The 23646-nt window shown below is 41.0% G+C and overlaps 4 protein-coding genes across 13 annotated transcripts in view; 2 read left to right on the forward strand and 2 right to left on the reverse strand.

The window, feature by feature from the left end:
* lingo3a (leucine rich repeat and Ig domain containing 3a) overlaps positions 1-5065 on the forward strand; it is a 31195-nt gene extending 26130 nt beyond the window's left edge. The window contains exon 2 of the mRNA XM_046392382.1: positions 1227-5065. Coding sequence (XP_046248338.1) covers positions 1288-3120 — 1833 coding nt within the window. The 5' untranslated portion in view covers positions 1227-1287 and the 3' untranslated portion in view covers positions 3121-5065. The remainder of the gene's footprint in view (positions 1-1226) is intronic.
* Positions 5066-9661: 4596 nt separating this feature from the next.
* atp8b3 (ATPase phospholipid transporting 8B3) overlaps positions 9662-23646 on the forward strand; it is a 37740-nt gene continuing 23755 nt past the window's right edge. For 6 of the 9 annotated variants that reach the window (XM_046392160.1, XM_046392157.1, XM_046392159.1 and 3 more), the window contains exon 1: positions 12814-12941. The gene's annotated coding sequence lies outside the window, so the exon portion shown is untranslated. Of the gene's footprint in view, positions 10025-10181; positions 10342-12813; positions 12942-23646 lie in introns of those variants that run through there. The other 3 variants (XM_046392163.1, XM_046392162.1, XM_046392161.1) reach the window with 3 other exon arrangements.
* On the reverse strand, positions 11326-19155 carry nfil3-4 (nuclear factor, interleukin 3 regulated, member 4). The gene is made up of 2 exons (XM_046392169.1): positions 16859-19155; positions 11326-13082 (listed from the first exon to the last, which is right to left on the reverse strand). The coding sequence occupies exon 2, from the start codon at positions 13045-13047 to the stop codon at positions 12301-12303; it is 747 nt and encodes a 248-aa protein (XP_046248125.1). The 5' UTR covers positions 13048-13082; positions 16859-19155; the 3' UTR covers positions 11326-12300.
* On the reverse strand, positions 19240-22376 carry si:dkey-172o19.2. Of its 2 annotated transcripts, none has more exons than XM_046392167.1 (2): positions 22279-22376; positions 19240-21192 (listed from the first exon to the last, which is right to left on the reverse strand). In XM_046392167.1, exon 2 carries the CDS (start codon positions 21181-21183, stop codon positions 20083-20085), a length of 1101 nt encoding a protein of 366 aa, XP_046248123.1. In that variant the 5' UTR covers positions 21184-21192; positions 22279-22376; the 3' UTR covers positions 19240-20082. The 2 variants fall into 2 exon arrangements, with proteins under 2 accessions (XP_046248123.1, XP_046248122.1); XM_046392166.1 differs by lacking the exon at positions 22279-22376 and adding an exon at positions 22124-22256.

Genomic DNA, 23646 nt, shown 5'->3' on the forward strand with positions numbered 1-23646 from the left:
ATTGTTCTGTTTTTACTTTGCAAATGAGTAGTGGCTGCCAAAAGAAAGCAGCTTCTTGTGATATGTGTCTGCAGTTTTTTTTTGTGTGTGTGTCAGTGAGCACATTTTAGCGACATAACCAGCAGATATGTGCGCGTCCTCATGTGTGAAACTGTGAGAGTCACAGGAGTCGTGGCCTTTCAATATGTTTTAACACACTGTCAGCCTCGCCAGTCAATTATTATGATGTTAAGGATTATGTTTTCTCGAGTTACTTCCCCTCCCACTAGTTGGTATTTCACAATGGGTTTATAAAGGGATTACCATTCTGCTGCCAACATCCACCAGCAGATGGAAGGGTGGTGAGACAGGAGGAGAGAGAGAGTAATTGTGCTTGAGTGTGTATGTCCGTGTGTGTCATATGAAACCCATAGGCAGGTCAGACTAGGCAAGCTCCTCTCATGATAAGCCTCATGCCTCAGAGACTTATGCAGATTACGTGATGAACCGAGTTATTGTGATGCACTGAGTCATAGCTTTCCGTTATGGTGAGTGACCTTGTCAAGCATTTACTCCAAAACACTGTACACTGGATAGACTGTGCCATATGACTGTTGATTGGATTGTTCATATTTTATTCAAACTGTTTACATGACGGTACTTTCTTCTACAGAGCAGTTAGTTAGTATTCTGTCTCACACTGTACAAATGAGCCATTTTGTTGTGCTGCTTGCTGTTAAAGGCTTTTGAGAGCCTGTATTGTTTTCCTTTTTCATGCATTTTAAGATGTCTCATATGAGTTCTTATGAATACAATAGGTTTTCAATTTCCCTGTGTTCCTGTTTTCATTTACAATGCATGAAATAGCTCGGGAACAAAACAACCAGATATAAAATTGACTCATAGCTATTAGGGGAATTTCCTTTGTGTGTGCTGCCGTACGATTTTGAAACGTGGCAGCTTGAAAGGCACAGGCGGCCATTGCAAATCGAACTGAATACAGACCCAGTCCTTGGAGAATTATCTTAGCGCTCTAGTTTTAATTTTCACTATTCTGCCAGGTCAATTAGAGTTTGGAAGTGTAATTCCACTCACTTAGAGTGTTTGATTGCTGTTGTTGAAGGAGAATTGAGTTTAATTAATTTGTCTCACTGTCTGTCTCTTTGTCTCGCCCTCTCATTCTCACTGGCCTCCTACACTCCCCCTTCCCCTCCCATTTTTTTTTTTCCCATTTTCACTTTCCTCAGGTATCTGGCCCAGTGATTCAACCCCAGACAGGAGCAGCAGGAAGGAGTAGAAAGGAGGGCCATGGGGGTGAACCTGGGCCAGGATGTCAACTGGCTCCTGCCTTTCCTGTTCTTGCTACAGATGATCACATTGTCACCCACCCAGGGTCAAGCTTGTCCCCAGCGTTGTGAGTGTATTGCAAAACTCAAGACTGTGTCCTGTTTTGGTAAACGTCTGACCACACTACCAGATGGCATCCCACTGGACACCAAGATCCTGGACCTAAGTGGGAATAAACTTCGTTGGATCGAGCACGGTGACCTGCTTCCATTTCAGCGTCTTGAAAAGCTGGACCTAAGTGAGAACATGATCAGTGTCCTGGAACCAAATGCTTTTTCTGGTCTCCAGAACCTGCAGTCGCTTTCACTGAGGGGTAACCAACTGAAATTGGTCCCCATGGGGGCTTTCTCACGTCTATCCAACCTGACTTCACTGGACCTCAGTGGGAATAAGATTGTGATTCTTTTGGACTTTACTTTTCAAGACCTTAAAAGTCTAAAAAACCTGGAAGTTGGAGACAATGATTTGGTTTATATTTCCAACAAAGCTTTTATGGGTCTAGTGGGTTTGAGGGAGCTCACCATTGAGAGGTGCAATCTGACCTCTATTTCAAGCCAGTCTTTGTCTTACCTGCATAACCTGGTGACTCTGCAGCTCCGCTACCTCAGCATCTCTGCCTTAGAGGACCAGAACTTCCGTAAGCTTGGAAACCTTAGGGGCCTCGAGATCGATCACTGGCCCTTTTTAGAGTACATTTCCCCTCACAGCCTACAGGGTCTGAACTTATCTTGGCTGTCTATTACGCACACAAACATCACCTCTGTGCCCACCTCTGCCCTCCGCAGTCTGGTTCACCTCACCAGCCTCAACCTCTCCTACAACCCTATCTCTGTGCTTGAATCCTGGGCACTGCGGGACCTTGTTAGGCTGAAAGAGCTGCATCTGGTCAACACAAACCTAGCAGTAGTGCAGCCATATGCACTGGGTGGTCTCAGGCAAATCCGTCTTCTTAACTTCTCCACTAACAGCCTGGTTAGCTTGGAAGAGGGAGCCTTTCAGTCTGTCAACACCCTGGAGACGCTGCGCTTGGATGGAAACCCTCTGGCCTGCGACTGCCGCTTGTTATGGATCCTTCAGCGCAGGAAGACCCTCAATTTTGACGGCGCTTCCCCAGTGTGTATGACGCCCGTGGAGGTGCAGGGAAGGGCCCTTAATGCTTTCTCTGACTCGGCTCTCTTTGATCACTTTACTTGCCAGAAGCCCAAAATCCGCAACAGGAAACTGCAGCAGATATCTGCCCGCGAGGGGCAGGTTGTGTCATTCATATGCAGAGCAGAAGGCGAGCCAACACCGGTGATATTCTGGATCTCTCCTCAACGTCGCCGCATCACGACAAAGAGCAGCGGCCGCTTGACTGTGTTACCAGAAGGCACGTTAGAAATACGGTATGCCCAGGTAACAGACAGTGGAACCTACATCTGCATAGCCAGCAATGCTGGTGGAAATGACACCTATTTTGCAACACTTACAGTTAGTGGGCTGCCACTGGACGCAGCTCTTATGTCCAACCGCACTTACTATGCTGGGGATCTTAATGACACAAACCTGAACGACACCAGAGTCTTCTTGAAGTTTACTCTGGACCTCAAGACCATCCTCATATCTACAGCTATGGGTTGTATCATGTTCCTGGGGGTAGTTCTCTTCTGTTTCATCCTGCTGTTTGTGTGGAGTCGAGGGAGAGGGCAGCACAAGAACAATTTCTCGGTGGAATATTCCTTCAGAAAGGTGGATGGACCTGCTGCCAGTGGAGGACAGGGAGGGGCACGCAAGTTCAACATGAAAATGATTTGATTATTTGGGACTGTGTCTCTCATTGGTATTCTTTACCTGATACTGTTTACAAGCAGTCTCCAGCGGGAGGGAAAAGACACTGAAATGGACATCTGTGCCCGCAAAACATTAAGGACAGTTATTTGTAGGACATTTTGTTGAGACAAAGTTTTGTTTTCGAAACTACTGTATATATGAGAAAAAGGGAAGTCTGTATAAATTTGATATATTTCTAACACTTTGTTGTGTTTTCACATTATTGTGCAGAGCAGAACTGGATTATGGTTAATGATGTCTCAAATGTTGGATAGGCCGTTACAAGACCAATCAACAAAAGCAACAAAAGAGTCCCATCAGTCTTTAACCTCTGGAAAGCTCTTGCCAACTCCATCCTTCTTCCCTACGAGGGACTCTGTCCTCGTCATCTTTAAAGGACTTCACCTCTCAGCTCCGTCTGAGGTGATTCGCACTCCAAACTCCTGAATACGTTATAACAGGGTGGTGCTCAATGAATGCCAAGGACCTGCCAATATGTATTTGAATAGTTCCAGGTGTACACTATATAGATAATATTTAGACTTCTTTACTATCAGGATATTAGAGTATTGTTATGACATAAACACAGAAGCTCTGCTTTTTCGCCGATTTGCACAGCCACCAAGAGAATACTCTCTGGAACACTGCCAATTTGACCAAAAAGCACCATGTAATATCAACGTCGGCGCAATGTCGTGTAGAGAAGGGTCACCTCTTATTGGATAATCACTAAATGTCGGTCCAAGCTGTTTTTAATAAGACTGGGACTCTACAAGTTAAGCTACAGTTAAAGGCCCCAGTGCACATTTGTGTAGTGACAAATCATGCCCACTTGCTAGAAAGCTTTTCCATTGTTGTTTATTCTGTACATACGTCACAAGACTCTTACTGTTTTGATCTGAAAAATAAAACAAAAAAAAAAACAAAAAACTAAACTGTAAAAGATGAACGCATGTGTTGGCTTCTTGCTTTGAAGAACGTGTATTATTTGTAAATTGAACATTTGTTAGGGAGGCATTTATCCCAAAGTTGAATAGGTCACAGTGTATAGATAGGATATATATACTGTATAAGATGTATTATATAATTTGTAATCATTGACACTGAAATTATTGTGGTTGTTTATAGTACTGTTGAGTGAGTTTTTCTGTTCTATTGTAATTCTGCTGTTAACGTCTCTTTTTCAAATCAGCGAAGTTCAGAGCTTTTATAGTTCTCGTCTGAGACATGCCTGCTCACTCCATGAGCTCACGCATGAAGGGTGTTAATGTCAGGTTTCAGTTCACTTGCCTATTTTTGGTCGTAAGTGACAGCGGGGAGGCTTGTTGACCAGCAGGAGAAGGAGTTAAGTGGGTTCTCATCAGGACCTCAATCTGTCTCAGACGTGCAGGGGAAAAATGCTAACGTGATAAAGACCTGCATACTGAAACAAATCATGAAACTGAGCCAGAGAGTAGGAGCAGTTGAGGGTGTCCGAGCAAGACACTGACACTATGATGCAAAGAGGTGTACGTCACATGTTCCTCATTAGATAGCTGTATAACATTTTGTAAAAGTGGTTATTATGAAGGTGATTTCAATATGATTCATGCAGCATTAAGATAATTAACGTGGGATCAAAAAATAAAGTGTTTTACCTTGACAAACCATGTTTTTGTATTCCCTCACACGTAACTGAAAACTGTTGTATATTAATACATTGCTGAATACAGTTCTGCTACAGAGAATGTAATATGAAGTGTTTGGCACTTGCAGGACTTGACAATAACAGAAATGCAAATGTGTCAGATATGGGTCTTGTGCAGATTCTGTGTTAGTTTCATTACTATAAAAAAACAGAAACTGGGAGCATAAAGTTCAGTTTCCCTGTTAACAGCCCATGAAGTTTGGAGAGTGACTAAGCATCTTGATATTGCTCTAACTCCAAAGTGATCTGTTGGTTTTGTCCTGGAACCAACATCATCCAGTCCAGAATTAAGCTCGCCTGCACAGATTCAACAGTGTTACTCTGCTGCCCTCTGTTGGTTATATGTGATACTGAATCTTCACTATTACAAGAGTAACATGGGATTTGATCTCCCCAACCTTCAAACTTGACAGTAAGCAATCTATTCAGTTTCCCCAAATGAGAATGTTAAGTTGGTGGAGGATTGACCTGGATCCAGTAGTACTGGAGCTAAATGTATTTTTAAATGACACTAACTTAACTCACACAGCAACCCCCTCCCCGCTGCTGCAGCTTAAAACAAATAGGAGGATAGGAAGAACTGCAGACAGAATAAACATCCATGTTACCTCATTTGGCATCTGTGTTTAGCATCACATTTTACAAACTAGATCTGTAACTGACAATATGGATTTGTTAATAATGAACTACGAATATGTTGCTGGACTGATTTGACAGCAGTGCATTTTAGAAATGTGAACAACCGATGGTACTTTTCATCATCCTCCGTCCTGTAAATATGGATATCATTGTGTCTGGAAATTGTGCTAGACTGTTTTGTATTGTATTGTTTTATAAAAATGAAGCACAGCGTTTATAAAGCATGCGATATTATGCTACAATGATGTCTTGCCCGTTGTCCCATTTTTTTATATCAGTCAAGTGGTCAGTCATTCCTTATGGTGGCAGTTTAACAAGTCAACTGCAAGTCTACAATAAACCTGTGACCCCGTCACTGTGAAATTTTGTGTTGAAAAGTTTCATTTTGATGTTTTTCCAGGGGTAGTACATATTTTAAGTCATAACAGTTCAAATAAGTTAGTCAAGTGGATGTTATTTACATTATATATAAAGAAGTACTGCTTAGAACAAAACTTTAATTAATTGTATAGGCTAGGTACTGCGTTCTATATGCGTACTATATGAGGAGCTTTACTCCAGTTTATTTTCTATGCATTCATCGCATAGTCATGAAAATAAATAAAATTTTATAAGCACATAAAATATTTTTGCATTCAGACTGTGTGTTTTGCTTGTTAAAGGTTTTCTTCATTCTGACTGTGGATTCATTTTGATATAATGACTCAGTTTACTGTAATACTTACTGAGTAAGTTAGAAAACTGAACTAAGCCCATTTCTTATTTAGTGGTGAAGTGAATTCACACTGTACTATTCTTACTGGTATAAAAATCGGTGTGCACTTCAGGAACACCTTGAGGGATCGGAAAAGTGTTCAACACATGGGACCCTTAAATTGCTGATTTGTTGATGACATCAGGAATGTGTTTTTCTTAATGTTACCTCACTTTGATGTTTGACACGATGGTGAATGAATGGCCAGAATTTGACACAAGAAGGCTGTTTTCAAATTAAATTTTTAAGGCTAATTGTGATCAAGTGTGCAAAGTGGATATTCTGTATTCTACAATGTGGAAACTTTAAACCTCTAAAGATGTCAAAACTTAAACTATGCTATTGCGTGACTTTTAAACAAGGAGTTTTGGCTTTGGCCTCAAGCAAAAACAAACTGATCTAACAATATTTTTTTTTTTTTTCTGTATGTCTACTACATGTATTGCTGGAGTTTTGGCCTCTTTAGACATTTTCCCTTCTCCATGTACCTTGGAAGTTGGTGACATTACAAATCCACTATGCTTATTCAGGCTGGACTTTTCACTTAATTGTGGTCCAGTAAATTTTACATTTAATATTAGTTTGCATCTTTTTTTTAATTTATTTATTCCAAGTAGAGTATTTTTTTGTATGGCTTAAAATGTGAAATATTTTTTGTGTCAAGGTGAATTAAACAGGCCGTGACCTGACCCATGAGCCACATTACTGAAACTGTCTTTATAAGGTGTTAGGGGCCTCCAGAACAGCTTCAGTGATCCAAGGCACAGACCAAGAACCCATCGGGAGGAATGAACATCACTCTGAAAAGATTTTACCTCATTTGGGCAAACAAACTCTGTACAGGAACACGTCAGTCCAAAATCTCGTTGGGTTTGTGGCGACCCTTCCCACTCAGGAGACAAGTAGATCGCAACCAAGAAATTGTTCCTTCAAAGTATAACAAAACCACTGCCCCACTCACTGTCAGGGCTTAAGCGTGACTCACACATTTTCTTGATGTTCATCAGACTTGCACATCGCCCATTAGTCAAGAATACGGTAAAGTATGATTCATCTCACCATAACACCCGTTTCCACACCAATATAGAACAGCGTAAATTGGTTCTGGCACCTCTGACCACTCAAAATGTTTGTCTTTGTAATGAGTCACTTAGATCTTTACTTTCTTGTCAGCTTCAGCGCTGTTAAACATGTCCTAGAGGGCACAATGTGATGTTGCTTGCTTTTGTATTATGTTCTTCACCTGTATAGAAGCATTTACATATTTTTTTTTCCACTCATTTATTCAGATTTATCTTAAAGATTTCAACCATCTGTAGTAGCAACAGATTATAGCTCCACTCATTTAGCACATATGATATATGATTTTGCAGAAGTAGAATTGTTGTTGTTTATTTTCTATGTGTTCTTCATAGCGCAAATTGCAAAATGAAAGTATATTTTGTGACCAGATAAAAATAACTTTTCATTCACACGCCAGATTCGACCATTTGCATCCAAATTAGACACTTTGTAAAACCCTGCTGAAACTGGCATTAGACTGGGGACAGAGGACATTTCTTGTCATTATAAATCACTGTGACGATTTAGTTTTTCAGCGTGCAAGCAGACTTCAAAGTAATACAAGTGGAACTTCCTCCTACTTTGTTGATGGTGGCAATCTGTGTAGAGGTGGTGATTAAGTCTGCAACATTTCAGATGAAAGATGTGTCACCAGCCCAGCATTAGACACCAAACTGTGAAATTACATAATTAATCATTCAGATAGATTTTTATCAGTTTAATAGTTCATTTCATTTACACCTAGTAAATAGCTGTGTTAAAGTGCACCGTGCTCTTAAATCTTCTCTCAAATTTAGTTAAGAGGAAATGATGTGAAAATGTACTCTGACACAAAGACCCCTTACTTCTGCTTCAGTAAACTATTTACAGCTTTACCGTGGGAACACTGATGTGTGATTGCAATGATGTAACACAATGTTTGTGCATGCATGCGTGTGTGTTTGTAGGTGTGTGTATTATGTGGTGACGCTGAAACCTATCTAAAACCTCGTGCCCCCTACTCCACAATGACAGAGAAGCAGCTCATAAAAAAGGATCCAGGTTGTATTTTAGTTAAGTAAAGTTCAGCATGATGACATCATCAACATCTTGTTTGTTAATTTTCCCTATAAAAACAATATTCATTTAACTTACAATATATTTTACAGCATTTTACCCCCCTCCCCCCTCTGTCATGAATGCCCCTGCAGTAGCCCCTCCAAGTTTGTTTGTGTAGGTAGTAATCACACTTTCTTTGTGACTTTTGTGAAATGTGAAGATCTACATGAAATGGTAGTGGTTAACAGTTTCTGAGCTAGTATGCAAAGAGCTTTGCTCCTCTGCTCATCAGGATATGATCTGCTTGCAGTATAACACAAACTATAATTTACAAAGAATGGTTTCTAGGAAGTCTCTTCTTAGGAAGTGACAGTACCACAAAATCAGATGCTTCTGATTTCAGCAGCTGAGAATGCATTAAAATTCTCCAGCTCTAATGAAAACTTTCCATTTTAAAGGTGTACGTGCATGTTAGGAGGAAGTTTTCAGATCTATTACTTTGAAGCAGTTACTTGGTGACAATTGGAACCCTGGCTGACTTAACTTGCCTTATGACTTAAGTGTCCCAGGATCAAAATGACTTATAATGTCACTAAATTAGAACCAACCAAAGATTAGTTTCGGTTTCTCAACTGTGTGCGCTGGTAGGCTAGTTTCTTTCCTGCAGGTTCAGTGGTGAATGGTGATTTTGTTGCTGATGGTTAGGTGACTGAAGAGGGAGAAAGCTGTTATAATTAAATGGAAGACCAGATACAGGTTTAGTGTCAACAGAAGACAGCTGACAATTGACATGTTCTCACTTCAAAGCCACAAAACAGTGAAAACTGCATCACACTTTCAAATCCCATTAAACTGCCCATCTGCTCTAATATGGACAACGCATCAGAGCTGAGTGACAGAGTAACAAAATGGCTACAGAAAATCATTTCACAGTTGTACTTAATTTCACACAAGACTGAAAGAGGGACCACATACAAATTCTGACAAGTTCTACAAATTGATGGTAGGCAACCGTCCCGCTGGTTTTTGTTTTTACACACAGTGACAAAACAAGAGGAAGTGGAGTCAAACTCACAGTTAACTCACAATTCAAGAAGACCTGTGGGTCCGTGTATTATGCTTAATATTCAAACACATTAAGGATAATACACACTGCATGGAGAACCCCATTTGAGCTTGACAAAATAATAATAAAAATAAATATTCAGCAGGAAAGTCCCACATTCCTTTATGGAAAACCTTCGTGTCATTAAGCTTACTTAATGACAGCAGGTACCAACTAATGACGCACACAAACATAGTTATGCAACAGCTTTTGCATGCGTGATTAAGTAAGGCCTGCTGTAAAATATGCTGTGATAGCTTGACGGCTGAGACAGGAATATCCTCCTAATGATGATCTAATGAGTCAGACCCAGAAAGGACGGTGAATACTTTAAGTTACATTTCCGCTAATGGTACTTCGGTGTTTGCTGGTGCGAAGGAAGCAAGGAAACGACGGGTCTCGTCCTTGTCGCCGCACCTGCGACTCCTACTGGTCAGTTGGAGAACAGCGAAGGTGAAATATTAGTACAACAACGGGGTGAGCCCCATAGGTGAGTCCTATTTACTATGCAGTCCACGGGCGAACCTGAACCGCTCCTAGTGGGGACTCTGCTGATAGGCTAATGGGTGAAACCAAGGTGGTGCCAAGATGGTGCAGGAAGTAGGTGAGTACTCTTCCCCTAATAACAGTTTACAGGTAGCTGGTCAACACACTGCAGGATAATACAGAAATCAATAGTGTTATTGTGAAAACAAACAAACAAACAAATCAAATAAAACAGAAAACAAACAACAACAACAAAAAACCCCAAACAAAACACGACTGTGTGACCCATGTGTTTATGTGGGCGGAGCGCGGCTTTTCAAATTAGGGAGTAAAACATACAAAACACGTCTGTTCTTAACTTTGTATTTGTCTTTTCAGGTGTACACAGTAAACGGCTAACATGACCAGTGTGGGTGCTTAGGCTCGTTCTCTCTTGTAAGTATGTCTGACTCTGCCTTAATTACAAACAAACAGTTTTTAGTTTTTCGCTAGTTAACCTGCCTCAGTTTTAGTTAGCTAACAATTAGCACTGGATTACTTGAGGCTTTGGATTGGAGAGGGAGGACATGCTCAACATAGCAGTTTAATAGGAGTCATTTCAGGGAATTGAACCAGTCATGGTGTTCCTGTAGTTAAACCTGGCCCAACAAACGACCTGTGTCGACTGCCAGTATAAATAGATTGGCTTGCTTAATGCAAGGACGCAACGTAGTATTTATCAGGAGAAAATATTTGTAAGCTCAAAAAAAACAATTCTTGTGCACTTTTTATTTGAAATGATGCCAGACACTGTGTTTTCTTTATTAGTCAAATTAGCCTACAGGGACTGGCCTAATGTGTCACAAAAATTAAATAATTTTTCAAGTTGGCCCTGTCTGTGGTGTAGGATGGATTTGCTCATCTGCACATCTAACTACTTGCTATTAATGGCCTCACTGGTCATGTCTAATAGCCACAACCACAGCAAGTAAGTGAATGCATCCCTGGCTGTAGTACACAGCAGTGTTATACTACAGAGACTTTTTGTCAGTTTTCAGCTGCTGTTTTATTTGTGTGTTGACTTTGACTGTTTGTTTGAGTTTGTCTTTGAGCCAGCAGGACTGACTGGTTGCCTGAACAGCAGCAATGTTGCCATCAGCACTGCTAAGTAGCCAGCAACCTGCTGTAGCCTGGGGTGCTGCTTACTTACAAATACAGTGAAAGAAACGACACATGCCAACATGGCGTAGTTGGCGACCATTTCTGTAACATAATGCAAAAGTTTGACTTTTTCTCTGCACCAAAGACTTAATTTTTTAGAGTGCTGAAGCCCACAAGCCTTTGGCCTTCCCAAGGCATAACATCATAGGAGATGGACTCTGTGTTTGGGCACAGCTTTATTTCCTCCTCTGTTGAGAAAGCAAGCAGCATGATGATTTAACATCATTTCCTGGGTTATGGAGAAAGATATTTCTTTCTCTCTTTTTTGCAGGGTTTCTGATCTGTAAAAGCTGACACTTAAGACATTGTTTTCAATTTAATTTTTTTATTTGAATTATATAAAACACAACAATGTCATTCCAAACTTACTGGCAGACTGGAAGAGTCAAACACACTGTGGAAGAAGGTGAAGGTTTCTGCCCACACAGGAAAACCAAAGCAATACAGCATCATAATTCACTGTTTCCATTCAGAGGCAGGTTGTCGCCAACAGTTTGTTTAGGTAATTTCAGTCGCGGGTGAAACCATGTTGTTGCATATAATCTACAAGTTTATTCTAACACGTTTTCAGCTGCATTTCACTGTATGATAAAAGGAGCGTAATACTACATTAGTCTGATTTTGACTACAACTGCTAACAGATGTACATTAGCACCAAGTAATATTAATCCATCAACAAAATATGTCTGTAACAGTTGTAGTCAGCATTTATACATGTAAATTAAAAAAAAAAATCACACTTTTGCAGCTTAGAGTGGTTTAATGAAGAGCAGTCCTCTAATGCGAGAATGGTGAGCTTTAACCCATTGTTGATCATTGAACTTTGACATGTTGAAGAAAGTACACACAGATAAGATTTGAAGTAACTTCTATATTTGTGTCACAGCAGGACATGCTGTGAACATGTATATGATTGGATTACTTTTAGTTTTTATGGGCAAAAAACTCTTAATGTGGTTGAAGTACGATGTTCATCATCCAACATATACTGTCAGTGTGTACTGTGACACAAAAAGTGGAGAGTGTTGAGGTTTCCACGCTCTGTGCACTTTAACAGTTCTTCTTGCAGTATGCACCATTAACTCCCAAAAAACAGAGCTCTGACACTTACAGTGTGAGCAGGTGCATAAAGAGAAATGGACGATTTGTCTATCAGTTAATATAACAGCTGTACCATAGATAAACCCCTCTATATTAGTCAGACATGTACTGTTTTGGTAGAGAACAGTTTCTGTGTCCTCTAGAGGTGATTTTCTGTGGTGGAGCAGGGAAGGGCAGGGACAACACCCCTGGGACCTGCTGCTCCTCCTCTTCATCTGAGGCAGCTCTTGTGGGAATGGGCTTCAGTATGGGAGCTCCACGATGGGATGAACGGGCGGGCAAGAGATTTTGAGGGAGGACGAGGGGAGTGAGGAGGCCAGAGCCAGTAGTACTGGATGTGTTAAAATATGAATAGCCTCTCATGTTATTGAAGGCATATGCAGGGATGAAAACAGGGTGAGATGGTTGGTGGCTTGGCATAACAGAAGGATCTCTACCACTCCAGTAGAAGTCCCTCTGCAGGTACTGGTGATGTGTGCTCATGGCTGTGCTGCTGTGGGCTTGGTGCTGCTGGTGATTATTGTGGTGGGCAGTGTAGGCTGCAGGGTGGACCAGGCCAAAATGCAGCTTCAGGGCCATTAATTCAGCACTAAGCCTGGTATTTTCTTCTTTCAGGGCCATAAGATGACTCTCCAGCACATAGTCATTCATCCTTCTCTTCTCCCTTGACCGTTTGGCTGCTTCGTTGTTCTTACGACGTTTCTCCCAGTAGAGAGCATCCTTCTTCTCTTCAGGTATGAACTCCCTTTTGCGACGGGGTCCCTTCTGTACCAGTTCATTTTCCATGAGTAAGGTGTGGTTGTCTTGCCGTGAATGAAAAGGTGAAGACAGGGACTCCATGGGTATATGAAAAATGAGTGACCACCAGCCGAGACCTGAAACGAACAACAGTAGAGGAGAGTTTTTTTGTTGGAGGTTGAGTAACATGTGTACTTCCTTCTTATGAAATTCTAAACTTATCTCATTTTGTTTGACTTTCTCTTATCTTGGTTTAACCTTTTCTTATCTTGGTTTGTCTTCACCGAAGACACTGTGGAATTTCTGAATGCAGTGATTGGTCTGTATGAGACCAGACTGTTCACAGCTTTACTTAGTTTCTCGCTGTGGACTTTGGATATAATGATGATGGACAGATAGCTTTTCTTGTTGCAGAAAATAACTGCTAACTGCTGTTAAAGAGCCGAAGGAATTTTGGTTACTGTAAATAACCTTCATTCAAATAGACAGACTGAATATGTCCGCCTACTGTGTGGACTTGAGCAGATGACCAGTGAAGAAATCCTCAACAAGCCGCTATCAGCCCATTGTGAAAGTAGAGTAAAACATTTGAATTCTAGTCTTCAGAGCAGTCTGAAGTCAGGGATCACCTTTACATACGTTTGCCTCATTATTTGAAACTTTAGACATGTTTAATGTGAATGTCCATCCGAAAATATGAGAAAGCATAACGGGTCCCTTTTAACACCATTGTAAAAAATGTAATTGGATTGTGCTGAAGGTTCATGATGATAAATGCTGTTGAGCATATTTGTGTTTATCTTGATTTGTCAGTTTTTATGCACTTGTATGTTTGTGTTTGCCATGTAAAGCCTGTACATCCGAAGGATTAACCAGTAACAGGTAGGTAAGGCTGCGCATAGATGTTATTTCCTTCTCCAAAAAACTGCAGATGTTACTACAGCACACTCAGTTGCACCGAAATTCGTCTAGCACCTCCAGCCCTCGAACCGCGCCCCCCCCCCCCTTTTTCCTGTCCTCACCTCGCCTCCCACTCCTGGAGACCACATGAGAAAATGAGACAGGAAACATTAAATAGACAAAGATGAATGTTGACTAATGTGTTTGATAATCAATATGCCGGTATGTAAAGTTGTTTACAAGAATGAGGTCATGAAGCAACAACTGTAACTGGCTCTGTATTTCAAACAATAACTACTGTACTGATCTTCACCTGATCTGGCTTGTTGAGATCTTTCTCAACAAGCAAATCTCTCTCTCACCTCTCAACTCAAGATCTCTTGAGTTGAGAGATGTTTGAAAAGAGCCCATTCTTTAGTTGAATCTGACACTGCTTTGTGTCTCTCTTTTATCTCTCACATCTGCCTCTTTAATGGACTTGTTCACCCAGTTGCCACTTTTTTTTCCCTCATCTCCATCTCTGTTATCTACTTTACTTACTTCATTCTTCTACATTTGGGGAACGGCAGTTGAGTGGGTTTGTCCATTTCATTTCATAGAGCAGAAAGTAAAGTGAATATTTGGAATAACTAGTCTGCAAGGAAAGCTGCCAGCTTTTAATATAGTCTCTTTCATTCACGTGGGTTTGTGGGCGGTTTCATCGGACGCTGTGTGAGAAGGATGCACATTATGTTGAAACCACAGCTAGCCCTATGTGCATGCAGACATACTCAGAAACACACACAGATCTTCCATGCACGACTTAGAACTCATTAATGTTTTCCTCACACCTTTTTTTTTTGGAAACACCAATATATATATGTTCATTTTTATTCAGATGTTAAATAGTGCTTCATGCTAGCATTTACATATGACACCTCATAGATGAGCTGCAACACAGAGTGTCGCTCAGGTTTGCATGCATGAGGAACTGACGTGCCCTTTTTAAAGCACAAACATAACTTCACAGTCCATTACCCCAAAAATTGTCATGCGGTGTCCTGTTTAGTGGGAAGTTCTCATTTTTATTTGTGTTGTTCACACACGAGAGCAGCTTCTTAACACATTCACTGACCGTGTAGTCGTATTTTTACGTACCAGTCAAACTGAGCCAGAGGCATCAAACAAAAGTTTCAAAGCGGCCATGTACGCTGAGTGCAGTGGCAAGAATGCACATCAGGTTAAAAATATTCAAGCCTGTGCCCAGTGAGAACGTAGATGTAAAGCCCATGTTTGTTTGTCTGTGTGAGAATGTGCACACCTGCATTCTCGTGTGTGACAAAAAGACTAAGCGCTGTGTACTCGGTGCTAGCAAACCCAAAAAAAGCTACAGCAGGAAGAGAGAAAACAATAATCATACAGGGAGACAGAGAGAGAGAGAGAATTTAAAAAAAAGAGGGTTCCTGAGTGAAATCTCTCTTGAGGCTGAGCCTGCTCGCTTCTCTGCTGTATATTTGCACCTGTTTCTTATTGACTAATTATAGCCAGCCTGCTTTTTAGTAAGGAACTCTCGAACTTCTTCTTTTTGTGTCTATCCGTTCTCTCATACCATCTGCTGCTGTCTTGTTGTGGGCCATGCCAGCCATTGTTAAAATAACTGCCCATAGGTGGAAAAATTGATCAGTCAGTATTTTGTGGCTTTTCACCTCAGTATACACTGTGCATGTCTCTTGTAAACTGCCATTGTGGAAATTAGAGACACTGGATACTCTCTTGGGAACATCCCACAGTTCTTGGCTTGTTTTGTCCGTTAACGTATAAATTCCTTGAAGATCAGCGATAATAACTCATTGCACCGTCTTTTCTTGGACCCTTTGTATATTGCAAATGGAAAGCACTATAAAACCTAACATTCACTCTTTTGAACCGATGACTATACATGGAAATTAAAAGGTAATCAAAGTGTTTAGTGTTATGGAAAGAGAAAACAAGTGTATGAAGAATTCTCTCCATCAATACAGAGTATGGTACTGAGCCATCAGTGTGCAATAATGGATGGATGGACAGTTTTTTTTAATTCAAGTCAAATCTTAGAATCATAGAATATACAGTATATGCAATGTTTTACATTGAGAGTGTATACAAGATTTCTCTTCATGCCCAGTAATCTAATAGTTGTACTTTCAGAGGGTAGTTTATTGTGAGTTTTTGTAGGATTTGCTCTTGAAAGCATCCAGGTTAGATGTGTTTCATTAAAAGCTCTTGCTATTAAGTTATCTGTCCCACAGGTATGAAAGGGTTGTGGAATTTCAAGGAGGCCCAGCTCCTTTAAATAGTAAAATAATTTAAGCATTCGGAGAGTATACAACAAGAACTTAGCTCCTCACAGATTGAATACATATAGCTGCTGCAGTCAGCACAATAACAAACAGGAGACAGAAAAACACAGGGCCAGGACCAAATATACCACACAACAAATATTTTCCTTTTATAATTAATACCGAATAGAAACACCTTTGTGATGCAGTGGACTGCACATTAACGCATCAGAAAATGTCAGTGTACTTAAAATGTTCTGTTTTTGCTGAGACTAATGCTTTAGCTCTGGCTGTGTATGTATGTGTATATATACAGTATATATGTTCCTGCGGTCACACTGTATCACACTACAGTCGTAACTGATTGCACATATCTTTACAACTTGAACTTTAACAAATAACATTTTATGCTTCTATGTCCCGAATGACTCATATGTTGTTTTGATGATTCGAAAAGACAAGTTTGGTAACTGCGGCTCGGTATTTTACTTCAGCAACACACACAAACACGCACAGTTTATAAAGGCTCTTAACCTATTCCTATATTTTTGCAACATATGAAAAAAATTTACTAAGTTGACCGTCGACCATATATGCATAAGAGCAATCTATCTGTTCGTAAATGGCTCCTAAACTATTTCCTCCCCTGAATCTGTTGGCTGGTAACGTACAGGGTCCTAAACATTTTTAATGTGAAAATGAGCTTGAGGCCTTACCTTTAACTGTTGTGTACAGAAAGCCCCCAGCTGCAGAGGTGTAAACAACCTAATTCAGAGAAATCCTGTGCTCGCCAATGTAATATGCAACTTACAGCAGCTAACACTCCTTTGAGAATGTGTCATGAGAGTGATGCGCAAATAAGCTGAGGGGGGCTGATAATGTCTTGATGATTTCAGTCCTGCCCGCTCACCTCCCTCCTTCTGCTTTCTCATTCTTTGTCTGTTGTTTTCCTGTAATTTGGACTGTCCACCTGTGTTGTCACATGGAAAATGTCTGAGTGCACTCATTGATCTTAATAGTGTTGTGGTGTAGGTGGCTTGCCCACACTGGCTTCTCGCTTGTATGATGTTGCTGTCAATTTCAAAGAGACGTTTTTGCGTGTACGTGTATTGTTGTATGCTAGCGTTGCAGAGGGAAATGCTTTTAACACCCCAGAATAGAGTAATGCCACGCCATTATCTCATTCGTCAAGTGGAACTTTGCCATATTTTTTTTGTCTTTGCAGTGCATTGCTATGTTCACTGTATTCTAGCTACATTACAATGCGTTGTATTGTATTCAATCACGTTTCATCCACTCAGACATGCTTATACATATCAAGCACTTCGCTCATGCCTCTTTCCAGAAAACACTTAAATGTAATAGGAACGGTCATAGTAATACTAGTATGTATTAGTAGTAGTACAAGAAACTAAGCCACAACAACCAGAGAAAAGATACCAACAAAGTTATGTGTCTTACAGATATTCACAGCAAAGCATAACTGGGAGGAGTAAACTGAAATTACAGATTTTTTTTTTTCCCTGTATGAAGGTTAAATCTTTGACGCCTCAGATTCACAGAAAAAGAGAAGTGTTTGTCACCTAATTTTTTTTTTCTTTTTCACATTTAATGTCCTCTCACCACTCATCTGCTATTTGCAGTACACTCAGGCTGCTGCAAAACCACTTTTTGTACATAAGAAAAGAAATTAACTTCGAAATCGAAATTATAAAGCATGGTGTCGTCATGGCTGGAAATTTTACCTCAACCTCCATTTCTATTTGTAGACACTGTCACATTTAGACAAGTAATATTCTTGCTTCCTGTTGTGATGCACTAAGGCCGTTAATATATATATAAAAAAAGAAATGCACACCAGAGGTCCATGCGGAGATGTGACTCCTTTGTTGCGTCACATGACTGAGAAGATGCGGCCTAAGCTGTACGTCTACTCGAGTAGTTTTCAAATTTAAGACGCCTGTGTGTGTTTTTTATGGATAAAATTGTGAGAAAGTCCTTTTGTTGAAAAAATAAATGATTTTGTGGTGACACTTTCAAGTTAAGATGAGCCATGAAGTTAGATTAAATCTTCACCTTCCTTCTGTCCTATTGCAAAATTGCAAGTAGAGCAGAAACAATTAGGTACAATTTATTTTTATGTTTTAGTCTATGGAAATAAGTTTGAGATATCTTCTTTTATGAACCATTGTTCACAAAGCATAAAATTTTAAGCTTTGTTTAGCAGACTTCTGTATCTTTTTGGAAAAAATAAGGTGACTTCTTCATTAATGCACCAGAGCCATAAAATCAAATTTTGTTGCAACTCCTATATTTTCTGTAAAATCAGTGTAAATGTTACATCAGCAGAAATAACCGTAATCACTTCATTTACTCTTCAACAGCTGCTTTTTTGCCTCTTACCCCACGAGAAAAAAAATACACAAACTGCATACTGGGGATACAGAGACCAGTTTCAAAAACTTTATCTTTTTGGTAAGCAATACACTGCTTCATTACGTTACAGCATCAGGATGGAGGCAGCTCTATCAATATTGTGTCGTGCCGCCCTCAGCTGGTGGCCTTGGGAACGCATGCTGACAGACTGTGCGGGGCCACCACAGTCTTAACGTGATAACCAGGAGAAAGAAAACCGCGTGCAGCAACCTCCCCCCCCCGCAACATTAGTTAAGATTGAACCAAACGAACGAACCAAAGCACAGCAGGAAGCTGAACTTGGTAATAATTCATCAGCCTGGATTACTGTTTTATTGAAACGTGTTTGATGGTGGCAGTGAAAGTGAGCAGGCTGGATTTTCCCTGCGGTGCATGCAGAAACGTAAAGGCTCTGACACCGTCCGACCACCGTGTTGGCTTCATGTACACCTGTGTTGCTGCGTGCAACATGAATACAAGCCTGAATAAGCACAAGCTGCGAGAATGAACAATGAATACTTTTTTTCCGAAGAAACATTTTGCAGAGAGATATTACGTACTATTAATATCTTTTTTGAAGGTGGGAAATACCCCGCGTTTTTTTTTTTTTTTTGTTTTTGTTTTTTTTTGTTAGCATTTTATATGACAGTACAAACTGCTTAGTGAACCATCTGCTTGTAAGCATTTAGCATTGACATGTCCTGACTTAAACAAAAATGAAGCAAAAAGAGAGGCCTGACCCTGTACAGTGGAGGTTCCTGTCTCATACAAAGCTGCAGGTCTACAAATGAATGGTTTAACGTTTGGCTTTCCATTCAAAGTCTGCTGGGAAATCACGCAGTGGGGATAAAGGGAAATACCAAGTCAACAAGCACCCACTGCCACCGGCTCATTTTGCCGATGTTTTTCACCGCAGAAAAACGGCAAAAATCTCAACCCATCTTTCAATCCAATCAGTTCAGTATTTAGCCTCATTTATATCTCTAATCATAGCCGAAAAATAATACTTGGAATGACTTGTTTATCTTCTGATACTTCATCAATCACTGCTTAATAGTGAAGAACAAAACGGCGATTAATAAACGATTGAAATAGACTGCGTAATTGTTAAAGAGATTTAGAGCTTTTCCCACAGTGCTGGTCTGTTTGTGCGATGTAACAACAGTTTTCACTGTGATGAACAGAAAGAGCCCACAGAAAGCCAGGATACTAAATTCATTGTATGAGCTGCGTTGAAATGCAATTTTGGAAAATTTATCGACGGATACTCCATACACACATGCATATTATATACAAAAATATGTGTTTCATTATGACAAAATAAACTGAAAGCCCTGTACGCTGCGGTCGGACTTGTTATCCAAATCACAACGCCTCTTTAGTATTCCCTGGCGATTTAAAACATCCACAGCTAATTCTGAATTTTTTTTATTTTACAAGACATCAATGCAACGTCAATAGTGCACAGTAAGAGTTGTTTTTATCATTCCCTTGTAATTCACGCCATGACAGTCAAACTGTCCCGTTAGTGTCCATCAGGACGAAGGTGCATCCCCAGCTGAGACAGCCCTGCCGGTGGAATTGCGCTGCTCAACCTCCCCTTGAACCCCCGGTGAGCGTCTGCCTCCACACCGAGACCCTGGTCTTGTGTCTCCTGTATGTAGAGAGGCAGGCCTGGGCAGATGGCCGGTGGGGGCAGGTAGGCAGACCGCCAAGGCAGTATAAAATTATTACACACTGCCGGGTGATCCGCGTGGGGCACCACCCAACCTGGAGCAGGGTATGAGAGGACCGAGGCCTTGTGGAGTGTGTCTGCAGTGGACAGCAACGCACGGATGGGAGAGGCGAGGGAGTTGGGGATGTCATCGCTGGAGGAGACCTGTCGCTGAGCATCCATCTCTGCCTCCGCTGACCTCCCGCCCTCAAGGACTGTTCGATGAGAGCCGGCACGGGGCCCGGAGAGGGGGGAGAGGCCTTGCTGTGTGCCACAGCTGTAAGAACCATCAAAACCACCAAAACCTCGAGTCGAGCTAAAACAGGGGATCTTCGCCTCAGGTGGGTGGATCGCTTTTTCTTGTTCTCTCATGCTGAGGACAGAAGCTGGGCTGCTCTTGCTGTCGCACCAGAGTCCTGCCTGGAAGAGGCCAGGTGGCTCAAACCGGCTCTTCGGTTTAGCTGACGAAGGCAAAGCAAACGTTTCAGCAAAGGCGGCTTTGCTCTTTTCTGCAGTCAGACGACTGTGATACTGCAGGCTGAGCACCTGAGCCCGCAGCTGTGCGTTCTCGTCGGCCATAGCCAGCAGCTGACTCTCCATCATCAGGTCGTTCATCCTTCTTTTCTCCCTGGACCGCCTGGCAGCCTCGTTGTTCTTGTTTCGCTTATCCCAGTAGGTGGCATCTTTCTTGTCGGAGGGGATCATCTCTCTTTTGCGGCGCGTAACGGGCCCGTGGCTGCTGCAGCCGCGTAAACGCAGGAGATGTCGAGCCAGCAGGGTAGACCGTGTCACTGGGAAGAGGAGCCCAGAGTCCCACGGATCGGGCACCATGTAGCTACTGCTTTCAGCTGAGGAGGAAGAGGGCTGGCACGGAGCAGCGGGACTAGGACGTTCAGGGCTCCTCGAGGACATGGCTCTACACTGTGGGGTTCAAATGTTTCAATAAACAGCTTTTCATTTCATCCTGTAATAGATCTATACATATACAGTTATCATATGGATACTCCAGTGCACACAGTTAAGACTGATCAAAAATGAATTAAACCATTTAACTGTCTCCGTGTGTGTGTGAGCATTGCATGGTGAATACCAAAAGTTATGGTTGTCTTTTTCTTAACCTTTGCTATTATACACGGGGACGCTGTTACCAATGTGAATGTAAATCCTCATCTCTCAGTACTGTGTAGAGATTTTAGCAGAGCAGCGCTGCGTCTCGTTGTGGTTTGTGTTTATGTAGGACAGACGACAGCAGCGATGACAATCATCACCTTGGTGGTCTTTTACTGATTTGGGTACCCACGGGCGTAAACATAAATTGGCGACTATATGCATCTAAATATCCTACAGAATATACTTAAAATGCATCTCTTAGTTGGGCTGTATTCTATATGCAACTCTTAAGGTTTTGTGGTTACTTAGTTGTTTTGATATGATGTTACTTTATGTTCAGAGTCATGCCACATATAGGCTATAGTTCACGCGTTCAAAGACTATACCCAAAGTTCAAAATAGGGGAAATTACTGAGTGCTACAGCTCCAACTGTTGCATACATATCCGTAAAATAATTCAATAATATTACTATTCAAATGAAAGGGGCCATTTTGCTGATTCAGATTTGATTCACATTTTACTTGAGTCAAATTTTGACCGCAGGATTTTAACACGAGCGCTAGTGGAGTATTTTGCATCGCAGAATAATAAATAAATGATTCTTTCGGTTAACCACAGCACAATGAAGTGTTCGACCTTAGATTACCTCGAGTATGTAAATGAATAGATTAATAGATAGCATTAATGTTTTGTCTCAATAACCGAGTCGAACTTGTTGTTTAGACGGCGCGCCGCACTGACCTGAATGAAAAGATGACACCTGTTGGACGGTTTGGAGGACACGATCAACTTTGAGAGGGCTTGTTGTGATTCTCCAACACACACTGCGACGTACAGTTTTAGGTCATATACTTATATACTCATGTACTACAAGTTTGAGGATGTAATGCGCTTACCTGTCAATCACAATCAACGGTGCTGAAGAGAGCCGAGCTGCTGGGCGGTGCTCACATATGCTGTATGCATGCAGCCAATCGGGTTGTAGCATCGTGCTGACTCGCTGTGGAAACTTCAGGCAACTTCACTTGGAGAGCGGAAGTCCAAGACTTCACTGTGGTCAAGTTCAAACCAACAGGTGATTCTGAAATGACTCAAATTGGATCAGCTAACCTACTTAATTTTTTCTTGTTTCTGCACATCTTTTCTCGTGCACCTGCAGAAGAGAGCACTGGCAGCCGTATCCACTAAGCTTTATTTCCTTCAGGCAGGGGTTTGCATTAAAATGTGAATCATATTGGTGGGCGACTGTTTAAATGGTAAACTTTGTAGCTTGTAAAAATAAGATAAACCAGAATCCATTTTGCGAATGAGTTAAAAAAATTATAAACAAAATGAAAAACCACACATTTAAGCTTTGTTAAGATGAATTAACTTATTTGCACCAGCAAACATCCTCTGAAGTGGCTCTGTAATTATCTACTATTCTGCCTTTCAGCATCAGAACTCATGGCTTCTCCTTCTCTTTCAATGGCAAATGTTACTATAGAAGGTTACTATCTTATATTATTAGTAATAGCAAAAGATGACAACCTAGTAAGTCTTCCAGTTCGATGGGTTAAATGACTTTTGCTGTATGCTCAACTCCTCATTTTGCATTTGTAACTCTTCTTTCCCCCTCCCACCCTGGCACATATTACTGTAAAAGTAGCCACAGTTAAGTTTGAGGAGGGAATAGCAAGTGTCTTCACCCATCTGTTGTTTCAACCACACATTAGCATGTATATAAACTGTGTTTTTGCGCGCCATAAGTCATGTGTTACATTTTGGCTTTTCAGGATTTTCTCTGTTAGACAAAATACTGCAGGCGTCACCGTAGGTCAAAAAGCATACACATTTCTTTGACACTGCTTGATTTATTCCTAACTTGAAACACTAATGCATCATCTTTATTTTTTTCTTTTTTTGCCCAGTTTGAGGGAAAATGACATTTTGCCAAACATGCTGTAAATGTTAACATGCTATGTGTGTACAAGGTGTGCAGTGCGGTGCACTCAGCTTGATCGCATGCTGAATATACTAATATGTACGCTTACTTACGCAACAATTTAATCTGTTGTGTGACAACTATTCAAATCTCAAAAAGTTGCTATTAGTGCTGCTACAGATAGTTTGTCTTCTTAAAATGCTAAGTGGTTTGGAGGTGTACAATTGACAGTGCACACATGTCATACATTTATTTGTCTATTTATTTTCCTCTTACTGTTTGCACTGGCTCTGCGCTGTCATCCACAAGGCAAGATTGTCCAGATACCATTCACTGCGTC

Source organism: Scatophagus argus, chromosome 6 (genome assembly GCF_020382885.2).
Source record: "Scatophagus argus isolate fScaArg1 chromosome 6, fScaArg1.pri, whole genome shotgun sequence".
Lineage (NCBI taxonomy): Eukaryota > Metazoa > Chordata > Actinopteri > Scatophagidae > Scatophagus > Scatophagus argus.

Excerpts from the sequence above, each read along its gene's own strand:
- nfil3-4 (XM_046392169.1), bottom strand. The coding sequence starts at position 13,047 with ATGGAGTCCCTGTCTTCACCTTTTCATTCACGGCAAGACAACCACACC.
- si:dkey-172o19.2 (XM_046392167.1), bottom strand. The coding sequence starts at position 21,183 with ATGTCCTCGAGGAGCCCTGAACGTCCTAGTCCCGCTGCTCCGTGCCAG.